General features: G+C 48.6%; 1 protein-coding gene across 4 annotated transcripts in view; it reads right to left on the reverse strand.

Moving 5' to 3' along the window:
• The window catches only part of COL11A1 (collagen type XI alpha 1 chain), a 261,102-nt gene extending 247,821 nt beyond the window's left edge, over window positions 1–13,281 (reverse strand). For all 4 annotated transcript variants that reach the window (XM_081194925.1, XM_081194923.1, XM_081194924.1 and 1 more), the window contains exon 1: window positions 12,694–13,281. In XM_081194925.1, coding sequence (XP_081051051.1) covers window positions 12,694–12,814 — 121 coding nt within the window. In that variant the 5' untranslated portion in view covers window positions 12,815–13,281. The remainder of the gene's footprint in view (window positions 1–12,693) is intronic.
• Between the last annotated feature and the right edge of the window lie 269 nt (window positions 13,282–13,550).

A 13,550-nucleotide genomic window follows, 5' to 3' on the forward strand; every position in this document is an offset into this window, starting at 1 on the left:
TTTCAGAATATCTGTTGTAATGCAACAGGTATTTTAGATGTGATCATGGAAAAAAGAGGGGGGGAAACAATCCATTTCTTAGGCAAGGAGGATTGCTCCATCTTTAAAGCAATTAAAATATTTGTAGGAACTACTCAGAGCCTTTGGAAAGAAGGGGGGTGCGTAAATTAAATACATACACGTGTGGCAGCTGTGTTGTGTCTCACCAACTACACAGGACTGCCTGAAACCCAAAACTGTCTCACGGACAATCCTATTGCCTTGCATGATGACACCAGCCTCAATGAGGTTACAAACACCTGATGCTTCAAGTGCAACCCCCATTAGGCAGCTCATTTGGACTAGTCGGCCGAGTTGCTGGGTCTGCTGTGGAAGGAAATGGTTTGTGGGTTACAATAAGTGCTACGGACAGGCATTCAGCAGCAGCAAACTAGCACAACTGCGCCAAGTAGGAAATGTCACGCCAACTTCCATTCCGAAGAACTTAATCTCACGTTCTTTTGAAGCTTCTCACACATTTTCTACTGGCAAAGCGGGCAAGCAGATCAAAATTTCAGTTTTGCATTCTAGGATTTTGAACAGATATGAAGTGGAAGAGGAGACATAGCCAGTTGTTGGGAGACAGGGACCTTTAGTCTTGGCCACTGCTTCATCAAGGCAAGACCTGCGTTGCTGTACTCATTAGGCCTGACCCTCCTGGGCACACCCTGTTTTGCTAATAAAGAGTTAACTCCAGTTTGCTCTGTGTGATTTACTGCTGGCTCGCTGCTCTCAGACACATTATTCTTTCTTTCTATATCAATCGGTTCCACCTCCACGTAGGGATGCTTTGCGGTCGGGCCACTCAGCCTACCCGTCACAGAGTGGGATCTTGTCCAAAGCCCGGGGAGGGGCTAGGGCCATGCCATGACCCCTTTTCAGGAACCCAGGGGATGCTCGAGTTGATCCACATCAGCAGGGCTCCCCCTACTGGTGGTTTGCCTAAGCCAATACCGCTCACATTCTGAACCAATAAAGTTGTGGCCTAAATTTGCCCATTAACATTAACCTAAAATTCTGTGTCCTTGTCTTTATTTCTCCCAGAGGTGACTTAGGGGCCTTGACACACAAATGCAAGTCTTACAAAATGCAGACAATGCACGGTTGCTTGGGAAGCTATGGACCAAGTTCAGTGGCCCTAGGTTCCATCCCTGGCATGTACAATCCCTCATGTACAGACACTAATGCATGCATTTTGGAGAGCATGATGTGTTTTCAAAACACAAACACAAGTTTAAATAAAATGGGCAGTGATTGTGCAAGCAGAACAACTTCTGCTTGTGCAATGGGACTCTCCTCCTACCATGTGCACCCTGCATTGACCCCAAATCTGTTCTGGAGGCTGCAGGGGGGGGGAATCCAGGACAGATTTAGGGGGCACACAGAGGGATGGGGTGGGAGAAAGACCCATTGCACTGCCCAATCAATCTCAGTCTGCCCTCGGCCAGGCTCCTCTCCCATCTGCCTGTTTTCTTACTTACATCCAGGCCAGAGGATGGCCATGGCTTTCAGCTTCCTCTTTCTGGGTCCCCATCTGCTATACATATAAAGCAGCATCATTCTACACAGTCATGGCTTCCCACCAGGGGCAGAGTGTGGGGAGGTCCAGGGGGGCCGTACCCCGGGGCACATGATTTGGGGTATGTGAGCCAGACGCCCCCATGCAGGGATCCCTGCCCTGCCTGCCACCAGGGGTCTCTGGTCCTAGAGTCTGGCCTGGCCTTACTGCCATGCCTCCAGCCCCCTCTCTGAATGACCGCCCAGCCAGTATTGGGGAGATGCATCCATCAAGAACTGCATTGGCCACCAGGCTACCTGCTGCTACCAGGCAGGCAGGCGGCACAGCCCAGCCCAGTGAACCCTTTGTGCCTTATGCCTGCCCAATGGCTATGGCAAGGGTTGGGCTGGCACAGCGGGTTTTGTTTACCCTCTGCGCCCAGCCCCACCTGGTCCCACCATAAGCATGGGCACAGTGGGTGCCAGCAAAGGACGCAACACCACTGCCTCTCCCTTAAAGCCCTAGGAACAGTAGTTTGTTAAGGGTTCTGAAGGTTGTTAGCAGACCCCCCCTTCCCCTCACAGAGCTATAATTTCCAGAGTTCACTGGGAAGAGGGACTGATCATTAAGCCACTCTGGGAAACGTAGCTCTGCAAAGGGAACAGGGGTCTCCTAACAACTCTCAGTCAAACACAGTCAAACCTATCCATTCTTAAGGAAATCAGCCCTGAGTGCTCACTGGAAGGACAGATCCTGAAGCTGAGGCTCCAGTACTTTGGCCACCTCATGAGAAGAGAAGACTCCCTGGAAAAAACCTTGATGTTGGGAAAGATTGAGGGCACAAGGAGAAGGGGATGACAGGGGATGAGATGGTTGGACAGTGTTCTCAAAGCTACCAGCATGAGTTTGACCAAACTGCAGGAGGCAGTGGAAGACAGGAGTGCCTAGCGTGCTCTGGTCCATGGGTCACGAAGAGTCGGACACAACTAAATGACTAAACAACAACTCCTCCTCCTCTCAGGACCTTTAGCAAACTACAGCCCTATACAAACTTGCATGATATTCCCTGATAGTTCCCCTGTATTTCCCTATAGTTCTGGAAGTCACATTTCCATTGTTTGAAAGCTCAAACATAATGCGGAAATTAACGGGGGGGGGGGAGTTGTGAAAACTGCCATGCAAATGCAGCCTGGGTTCCTTTTAGGAGCGCAATGTGCAGTTAATTCACTACACCTGAAAACAAGACGAAGCTGGGAGTGGTTTGTGGGCTTGCTCCAAGGAGTCATGTCTATTCTACATTTCAGTTCTTAGCCACCAGCACTGAATAATCTCACTTCAATTTCTCATGCTGAATGCACTGTCGATTTGGCTTACATTGGGTACCCCAGCCTTGTGCTCACAAGAGGGTGTCTTTTTTTTCCTTTCTTTTCAAGCCACGTCTTAGGGGTGATTATGTGCTGAAAGAATTCCACAATTGCCGGCTCCTGCTCCGACGTGAATAAGAAGGTCAACAATTCCTCTATTAACATGTGCAGTTTGCAAACATTACATTGAAGAACTCGATACTGTAATTATGATCACGGGTAATGTGCCTTTCTCTGCTTGTCTAGAATCTGTAAATGGACGAGGTTTTTCTTTTCTCTTCTCCGGCCTGCCTTTGGGGCTGGCTGTGCTCATTCCCCCCCCCCAAAAAAAACCCCTAAACCTTGATAGCTTTGCAAGAGTCTGTTTTCTTTCTCAAAAGCGCAATAGATGTCTCCTGCGCTCCATTTACTTTATTTGTGCCCTGTTATCCTCAAACAGCCAGCCGAACAGTAAATTAGCAAACGGTATGAGGATTTCTTATGAAAGGAAGTTGAAGGGGGGGCGGGGAGAGAAAGAAACATTTTAATCACGCTGGCAGGTGGAAACCCTACTGTTCTGGACTGTTCAAAACAAAACACACCGAAAGAAAAATAATGATAATATGTGAGGAGCATAGAATCGTTCCAGTGTTTTAGGTATCGTTTCAGTTTTAGCATTATTGTTTTTGGGGTTATATGTTGCAATTCCACTCCCCCCCCCTCTTCTGGCAGATAGGGTAGTGCCTGGATAAGGCCAGACAGCCACAGGACAGGAAAATTGCTGTGTCAAATTTGTGGTTTCCTTTCCTGTAGTTCCTAATAGGGGTCAGAAAAAACTGGAGGTGCCAGGTCAAAATTCAGCCTCCTCGGCTTTGCTGACTGCTTTCCCTGCCGGAAGTGCCCTCCAGGACATCAGAACTAGCCAGATATACACTTGCAGGGGCTGGGAGTTGAAGTACAGCCCCACCATCTCTTCATAGCTTTGCAATTAGTTGCCAATTAAGGGCTTATAATTATTGATGCAGAATATTTGAAATAGGCAAGGCATTTCAGATTTAATTGCAGGGAGGAAGAGATTTTGGTAGCAGGGAAGAGAACGAGGAAAGTCTTCTCCAGAAGATATTCAGAATTAATCCTAGAATCATAGAGTTGGAAAGCACCCAAGGGTCATCTAGTCCAGCCCCCTGCAATGCAATTAAACTGTGGGGAACAATGAAAGTTGCCCTATATTATGTCAGACTTTGTCTTGCTAGGCCAATTGCCACATTCCTCAGCCTTTGGGTCCACAGTACTGCAATTCCCATCACCCCTGACCATTGGCTAAACTGGTTGGGGAAGATGGGAGTTGTAACCCAATGACTGGAGACCCAGGGTTGAAGAATGCTGCTTTAATCTGCTCACCTGCAAATCCTTGGAGTCTCTGGAAGAAAGACGTCTTCCACTGGCTACCTGGTCCTTAGATGATAATATCATGGTCTGGATCCGAGATCCACTGCATGCAAAACACATATTCTACAACTGAACTCTGACACCCTCCTAAAAGCAGTGTATTTTATTAACATCTGTTGTGCAAATATCTATCTATTATAAGAACTACAGGGATGTTATTGTTGCATTGTATACTGCAGTGGTTCTCAAAGGGTGCGCGGCAGGAGAAGAGGAGGGATTGGAACCACTCTGGAAATTTTAAACACTGAGTTAACTCTCCTAACAATTATCAGCATCCTTAAACTACAGTTCCCAGGATTCCTTCGGGGAAAGCCATTGACTGTTGAAAGTGGTGTGATGGATTGTACTAATGGGGCCCAAGAGAAAACATCTAAGGGGGAGATATGGTTTAGGGAGGAAGTCACTCCTCAGTACACACTTTAGCAACAACAACCACCACAACAACAACACTATTAATAGTGGCTAAAAAACCCAATGTGCATTGTTTATATGTAACAGAAGAGAGAGATTTCCCTTCCCCACAAAATATTTTAAAATATAAAGAACAAGACCAGAAGTATAAAAACCTTTCTCCACAAACACACCGAAGGACTGGCTTTCGGGTGAGGGGAATCCACCTTCCTTTTCATTCAGGGGTCTTTCTCAAGCTTTCTGGTGAAGGACAAGGAAAGGACTGCACAACCTACACAACATGCCAGGCATATTTCTGTATCAGCTGCCAAAGCAGGGGGTGGGAAGGAGAGGAATCAGCACTCAGCCACAAGTCTGTCATAGAAATGCTTAATTTTAACAGCCAATTGTTTGACAGGCCCCTGATTCTTTCTACCGCCAGGGTTGGGATATGCACTGAGGAAGACATGGCCATTTTGCCTGGCAATCCTTGGGACACAACTGTAAATTGAGACCATTTCGACTCATTCCAAATCACTTCCTTTGTTTCTCTGATTTGACTGTCTGTTCCAATTTATTTGAAACATGGGGAACTCTTGGAAGATACTGCATATTGACAATAACAGTTTTGCAGTATCCCCATTCCTCACAGATCATCTAGTATTGGCCCTGATGTTTTGGGACTACAATTCCCATCATCCCTGACCACTGTTCCAGTTAGCTAGGGATGATGGGAGTTGTAGTCCCAAAACGTCTGGAGGGCCACGTTTGGCCATGCCTGAAGTATTGCACACACACAAACATGCAATGGGTTGGATCCAGCGGAAAGGAAGGATTGCAGGTCAGTGCACTTGCCTGGCATGTAGAAGGCCTCAGGTTTGAACCCTGGCATCTCCAGGAGCAGGAGTGCCAACTTGGCCCCACAACCATGGGTGCCCGGGGCCATGGGTGCCATGCTGCGTGCATGGCCATGGCACGGAAATTTGTGGGTGTCCTTCATGGGTAATTTTGTGGGTTCTCGGGCACCCAGGGCCCCAGGGACTTGGCACCTATGCCAGGTAGGACTGTGAGAGACCCCTGTCTGAAACCCTGATTAGCTCCTGCTCCCCTGCATAGACATTGCCGAGCTAGATGACCTCATGGTCCAATTCTGTCCAAGAGAACTTCCTACAAACCTAGTCAACCTCCGGCCCCATTGAAATCAATGCAGAAAGTTGTCAAGGCTTCCCACTGATTTCAATGATGCCACGAACTGGCAGGGCAACAGAGAGGAAGAAGAGGATCCCAGCAAGGGGTATAGTCATGACTGGGGCAGAGCAGGGCAGGCCTGAGATGGAGAAGGAGACGTTGCTGTAGAAAGTACTCACAAGACAATGGAAGATGCCAAGGGGGATGGAAGTCAGTGCACAGGAACCAGAACAGCAGGACCCATCACCAGAGCCAGAGGGACCCCTGTTTCCACAAACACGCTGGGCTCTGAGGCATAGGGAGCAGCAGGAAAGAAGAACTGGGAGGTTGAGGCAGCCCAGGTGAGGTGTGTTAGCTTTGGGAGGAGGTGTGGCTACAGTAGCTACAGTAGGCTCAGGACAGGTGAGGGTCATCTGCCTCATCAAGCCCAGATGCTGCAATCAGCATGCAAAGTATTAAAGGGAAGCAGAGCTGCAGTGCTGTGGCTGCTCAACTTCCCACGTTGGTTGGACCATGGCTAGGATGTTCCAGGGAGGTCTTTGCAACTGTGCTTGTGTGGAGCTGACTCTCAGGTGCCCTGATGCCTTGATTGGCTGCAGGAACTGGGCCTGACAGGACTTTCGACCTGGTGGCCTGCCCAGGGGCGAAAGATGGCATCGTGACACCCGGGGCGGACATCATGACGTAGGGCGCATGTGCGGCATCGCTACGTGTGACACATGTGCCTTACATAGTGATGTCGCACATGCACTGTATAGCAGTTTGCCACCAGTGCCACTCCAGCGCTGTATGGATGGTGCCATGAACATGGCTGTAGCGGCGATGGAGGGATCCCATCACTGTCTGTACGGCGCTGGAGTGGCGCTGGCGGCAAACTGCTATACAGCACATGTGCGGTGTCGCTACATACAGTGCATGCATGCGACACCGCACATGCGCTGTACTTAGCGGTTTGCTGCCAGCATCGGGATCCTCTGCTCGCGGCTGTGGTTCAGGAGAACATTGGAAGCAATCCTAGCCCCGCTTAGCTGGGAGTCAGGCCCACAGAATTCAGTGAGACTTACATTTGAGTGGAGATGGTGAGGACTGCAGCCTAACTGGGTGTGAGCCCAGTGACTACCCTTCTTTTGAAAGCAGCTTACACCACAAAAATCTAGCATAGCCAAACTTTTCCCAACACTCATCTGCATGTGGAGGAAAGTTCCACCTGTTTAATTCCTGGGTTTCACAGAGACCAGGCCAGTTTTTTGTTTTAAAGTTGGCAGTGACATTTAATACACTGGCATATTGGCAAATGCTAGAGTGAAAGGACACAAAGCCAAAGACAAGCCACACAGAAATATGAAGAACTCTTGCACTCTGCAACCAATGACATTTACACATAGGGGAACAAACGAGTAGTGTGTCTGTTTAGCTGAAGGATATGCAAATTCCAGTTCTGAAATCAGCAAGTTGGAAAGAAATATAAGAAGTCATCTTACACTGAGGTAGACCATTGGTCCACTCAGGTTTTCCCAAACTTGGATCTCTGGCTGTTTTTGGACTACAGCTCCCATCATCCCTAGCTAGCAGGACAAGTGGTCAGAGATGATGGGAACTGTAGTCTAAAACCAGCTGGAGACCCAAGTTTGGGAAACCCTGATCTAGCTCATTATTGTACACAGAGACTGGGCATCACTTTCCTGGTTTTCAGGCAGGAGCCACTCTCATCCGTACCCGGAGATGCCAGGGAACTGAACCCAGAACCTTTTCTGCAGTCTTCTACCACTGAGCCCTTCCCCTTCAACACACAAGTGGTTTTCTACTAACAGCATGTAGCTCCAGAGGAGAACTGAAGTTGTTTCTTATTTCATGATACCTAGACTAGCATGGTAGTTGCAATGAAATAAGAAACAACCCAAATTCCTCTCTCATATAGAAAGTCTATTCCCATTCTGTCCCTATTTTCATACAATCAGGGTCGTGTTTCCATTTTGTGGTTTCTGTGAAGAGCTTCATGTTTTCTTTAATTAAAAGAAAAACTGGATTATTATTATTTTTTAAATGTGCATTTAGACATCCAGCCAAGAAAAGTAGGCCCATTTTTTTCTACCTTTTTTTTCATTCAGGAGTTGCACTAGCTTCTTTTTTTTAAAAAAAAAAAAAGCACAACAACCCTCCCTGTTGCTTCTTGAAGGTGTTTTCATTTCATTAGACTTGCAAATATATCTGCAGGAGTCACTAACCCATAATTTTCCCCTAGTCTGCTTTGCCACACTCCCCTATGGATAGCCATTGGTGTGCCATGTCTGTAGCCCAAAAGGGGAGGGGGGAAGAATCAACTCTCTTTCCAATTGCAAACGCTTCCCTGATTGGTCACCTGGAGGAGGCTGTTTCTCACACTAGGTGATCAGGCGATTGGCTATTTATAACCTTCCTCTAAATTCCTTCTCAGTATGTTTACTGCTTATTCTTGTAAAGCTGAGCAGATCTAGCCATCTGAGAACCCTATGCACACAACCTTCGATTTCATCATGGGATAAAGGCAGCAAAATGCTATTTTTTTATACAGCCATGTCAGAATGAATAGAATTGTAGAGTTGGAAGAGACCACAAGGGTCATCTAGTCCAACCCCCTGCAAGGCAGGAATCTCTTGCCCAACGTAAAACTCGAACCCAAGACTCTGAGATTATGGATTTGGGGTGTGGATCTTGTCCGAAGCCCAGGGAGGGGGCCATGCCACGACCCCATCGGGAACCCAGGGGTAAGCGTGAGTTGATTCGCATTGACAGTGCTCCCCCTACTGGTGGTTGACCCTTACAGGACTCCTTGCATGACAGGCAGGAGTCAGATATAGTCGGGTCAATTCCAGTCCCTAAGCCAATACCGCTCACATTCTGTAACCAATAAAGTTGTGGCCTAAATCTGCCCAATAACCATTAACCTAATATCTGTGTCCCTGTGTCTTATTCATAAACAGGGGAGGCCTTGGGGTCTTGACATGCAAAACGTGGGTCTTATGAGGTTTGATACCAAGTGAATATTTCATTTTATTTCCTATTCACTATCATGGTGGGGCATTAATACAAGAGACCCTTACAAAACTGGATGGTAAATTACTCGCCTTCTATAGCTACTTTGAAAAAAGGTGCTCATTCGTCCCAATCATCCCTGCCAACAGATGTCATATTTAAAAGGTGATGTGAATCAAAGAAAGTCTTAGATATCTAAGTAGACTTGCAATGAAAGGAAGTATTTTCTGCCAAAGGTTGCATAAATCAGAGAGGGACAGATTCTCTGTCATAAGAGGAGAACCCTAAGAGAATGAATGGGAATTCTCCACTGATAGTCCCATTGCGGAAATTATCATATTATAAAATATTGAAGTGGGAATTAGAATTCTGCTGAGGTTATTTTGCAATTGCAGTTCTATGCATGCTTACTTGGGAGTAACCCCACTGAACTCAGTGGAACTTACTTTCATGTAAGCATACATAACATTGGGTTGAGGCTCTGTGAATGCAAGCAAACCCATGTGTATTTAACTAAGAAGTTGTTTTCAAAACTTTTGACAGATTTATTTGATTTCTATCTTGTCCTTCCTGATTCCCCCACCCAGAAATTTGCAGAATTATTGGAAGTTAAATACTAAGCTCTAAGGATACCTGTTTAAGATGGCGTGAAGGTTGCTTGATAGAAAATGGTACAAGATTTGTCCAATATTAAACCATTTTATTCATTTTCAAAAGAAAAACCTTTCACAGCAGAGGCAGAAATTCTAATGTTAATAATTGCATTTTACCACATATGGCATACATTGGATTTTTCCCCTCCCCCCTTCTGCATTATCTTGTGGGAAGTGAAGATCCCTATCTATAATGTTGAGGACTTGTTAGCTGAAAGAAATGAGCAGATAAAGGAGGCAACTGCTTATCAATGATTTTGTGGAAATGCGAGGTGAGATCCAACTCTCACTGGGATTTAATTCCCACTGAAACGACCAAGCAATGTGCTCCAAACTTTTACAATGGCACAGAAAGCTACTTAATGATTTCTCTAGGCAAAGAAACAAAGGACAGAATGTTTAGGGACCGCATGGACTCCCATAAGGTGTTTGCAGGGATTTGACAAAAGCTCGATTTTTTTTTTAATGATCTTGTCAGTTTACCCTGTGATCTGAGATTTAAGCACATGCACTTGGAAGGAAACTCTTCCAGTTTCGACAGAGCTTTCTCCCAGCTAAGTGTGCTTAAGAGGATCACAGCCCCAGAGAGATCGGCACCATGCAGCAAAACCCTTGCCAACATATTTTTTTCAGTCATCTGAGCTTCATTTGGAGAAAGTGAGCTTGATCCCATCTGAAACAAGCTACAACCCTCAGCTTTTTAGCATTCTCATTTCCTAAGGAGATCTGGGGAACAAAGCAGATAGCCAGGGGATGTGGAAGGGGGGGGGGGAGAAAGTTAAGAAGTCAATAACTGTGCTTTTATCTTTACAATTCCTTAAATCGCTTTGCTTTGCTTGGAATAAGATGTATATATTTCCCGCACATGTCATGGCCCCCAAGGAATGGGGAGACCAGGATGGGAGTAATTCATGGCTCAAGGTAAGAGGTAAGTATGGATTGACTGGTCCTCCCCACTTCGAAGACCCAAATCGAGCCAGCAGGGGGCAGAAAGACTGAGGGATGTGACTGACAAGTCCAAGAGGTGATCAGGCACCCAGAGGCTGAGAGGGAGCTCTCTGAAAGCACCTTTCTCTCTTCCACAGTCGATTTGCATCGTGAGCCAGACCAACATATCTACAAAACTGAGAACCACGAGAGAGAAGAAGAAGAAGAAGAAGAAGAAGAAGAAGAAGAAGAAGAAGAAGAAAGCAGCCATCCTAGGGATTTCCTTGAAAAACAACTCAAGATTTGTGTGCTTTTGGAGTCCAGGCTGCAAAGGCTGCAGGAGATGGACCAAAAAGAACCACCACAACAAAACGACTCAATCACTTCAAGGGATTCCACTGGATGGGAGAAAGTGACAAAGACCTGCTGATGCTGGAGAAGGGAAACTCAGCGCATTGCCAGGCAGTGATACAAGCAGATATCTGTCCTGTGCAGAGATGCAGATTTATTTCCAAGGCGCGTTTCCCGTATTGCTGGTATCTTAGCTCCTGCTGCTGCTTCTTTCAGAATTTCCAGCTGTGGGGTGGCTCCGCTGCTATTCTGATGGAGCAGTGGGGTTGCACCCTCCTGAGCAATTCTCCCCTTGGGGTCACACACACACACACACCAGATGCGGAGAAAGGGAGGCACCTTCCCTGTCATGGCCCTCTTTGACTCCCCCGCCTCCTCCTCCTCCCGCGGGAACTCTCTGGAGTTTCAAACTTCCTTCTAGACTCTGCAAACGCCCAGGAATAGCACCCTGCTCGCAAGTGGCCACAGACACCTAACGGACCACTCACTCAGCCCCGCTCTTTCCTGCCCGGGGATGCACCTAAGGGGAGGGGAGGAGAAAGGGAGGAGATTCATTCTCCGCTATGCATTGAGCTCCTGTCAGAGGCTTGCCACGTAAGCTGGAAAGAGCCCGTTGGGGCTCTGGCGTTTGTGTGTGTGTGTGTTTGGTCACAGGTCGGAGATGCAAAACAGGTAAGGCGATATCTTGGGCTGTCTAACTGCTGCTGCTCTCCGAACGCGCAAGCTCGAGGGCTCCACAGAAGACTTCCTACGTGCTCTTCTCTCTTTCCCCATAAACAGTGGCTGAAGACCTCTGTGCCAAAAAAGTCCCACGCTACAGCAGCTCAAAAATGTCAGTCCCTTTACTGCTTATTTCTCGCCAGCCAAAAAGAGAGCCGCACTCACATATTCAGAGGTCGCCAGTCAGTTCCTGATACCTGAGAGAGACATTTAGGATCGAAGGGAGTTTGCTGCTGTAAAGAATCCCCTGCTGATCTATTTTTTTATTTTAACATTTATTTATTCCAACCCCCTTTGAGAAAGTGGCATGACTTTGAAGTCTACAGACAGTGTCTCCCACCTCCTATTTCAAGCATTCACAAAGCCCCCGCTCCCTTTCCTTCCAGCCCCTCTCTCTTTGGCCAAGATTTTGTGAACTTGATCGGCTTAATGACTTCGGCAAGTTCAAGAGGCGCTGCGCTGGTGGTGAGAGTTTGCAGAAACCATTTTCCCGAAGCGTTTCCAAAAAATTGGCCGGGCGCACAAAGAAAAGTAGCTTTGTTCCGAAAGTGTCCCGCATTCCTTCCCAGTTTTAGCACCTTCCCACCGCCGCTGCTCCACGACTCCCTGAAAGCCTCAAGAAGCTGGAGCGGAGGAGACTCGCAGCCTAATCCTATGGATATTACGCTGAAACTGACATGAGTTCAGTGTTAATTTAGTACTCCCAAGCAAGCAGCAAGGTAGAAGCCTGCGACTAAGAGAATCTGAGGAGAAGCATCACCAAACCCACCACTGGTCACAGGGGGTGGGGAGAAAAACTTTCCCCCGGGGGGACTTCATGGAAATGTCATGCCTCCCCCCGCCCTAAAGTCCGAAGGAGCTCAAAGTTGGGGTCAGGGATTAGCTCAAGCGCCTGGCTTCTACGCAACAATCAGAAGAGGCAAGGAATCCTCTGAGCGCGCACAGAGTGCCTTCCACCACTCCAGAGATGTGAGCGGACTTGTGAGCCCGGGTACCTTTGGCTAGACAAGTCAGGGGCTTCCCTGCCTGCTAGCTTCTCCTCCCGCCCCCTCACCACCACCCCGTTCCCAAACGGGGCACAGGAGAAAGCGGCGACGGCAGCCCGGCTGGCCTCCTTCCTTACCTCCCCTGACCTCCGCCGCCTCCAGCAGGAGCATCCAAGCGACGAGTAGCGCGGGCCAAGCGGAGTCCCAGAACCACCGTTTCGTTTTCCACCTTGTGGACCATGTCCGCCTCGTCTCCATGGAGAGGGGTGCCTCCAGCGCCGAGCGTGCCAAAAAAAAACTCGACGCGCGCGCCCCCCTGCCCAACCTCCGGGGCGCCTTGGCCCCCTGCGCGCTGCTGGCTCGCTCGCCTGGCCCGCCGTCGCCTCCTCCGCGCCACTTATATTCCCAAAGGCGCCGCGCCGTCTTCTCTAGAGATCCATCCGATCCGGTGTGCCAAAGCGGGGAGTGGGGGAAATGAAAAGAAAGGTGCCTGGAGAGGGTCCGAGAGAGAGAGAGAAAGAGAGAGAGAGAGGATGGTCCCTCGCTGCCGGCTGGGTCTCGACAGCCCGGCTCCAGGCCCTTCCGATGCGCCCTGCTTTCCCAACTGCAGGGCAATGAGGGGCTTCAGTCCAAAGGCGGAGAGCGCAGCATCCCCCCTCAAGGCTGCATCCTGAAAAGAGGGCTGGCCCAGAAGCGCACGGGGAGAACAGCAGCCAGAGAGCGAGCGAGCGAGCGAGCGGACAGCCTCCCTCCTCCGCCTCCTCCCGCCCTTCTTTTCTCCCACCCCCTCCTGCTCCCCCCCCCCACCCACCCAAACTGACAAGAAGGCTGCCGGCCAGAAGCCAATAGCTCGCCTCCTTCCGCACCCGAAGCCTCGCCCACTCCCTCCCCTCCCCCTGGCCCAAGGAGACCCGGAGCAGAATGCGTGCCAAAAAGCGCTAAGTTTAAGGTGAGCCGGAAAAGTGGAAAGGGGAGACCATGGATAGCAGCGTTT

This window comes from Podarcis bocagei (assembly GCF_964188305.1).
Source record: "Podarcis bocagei genome assembly, chromosome: 5".
NCBI lineage: Eukaryota > Metazoa > Chordata > Lepidosauria > Squamata > Lacertidae > Podarcis > Podarcis bocagei.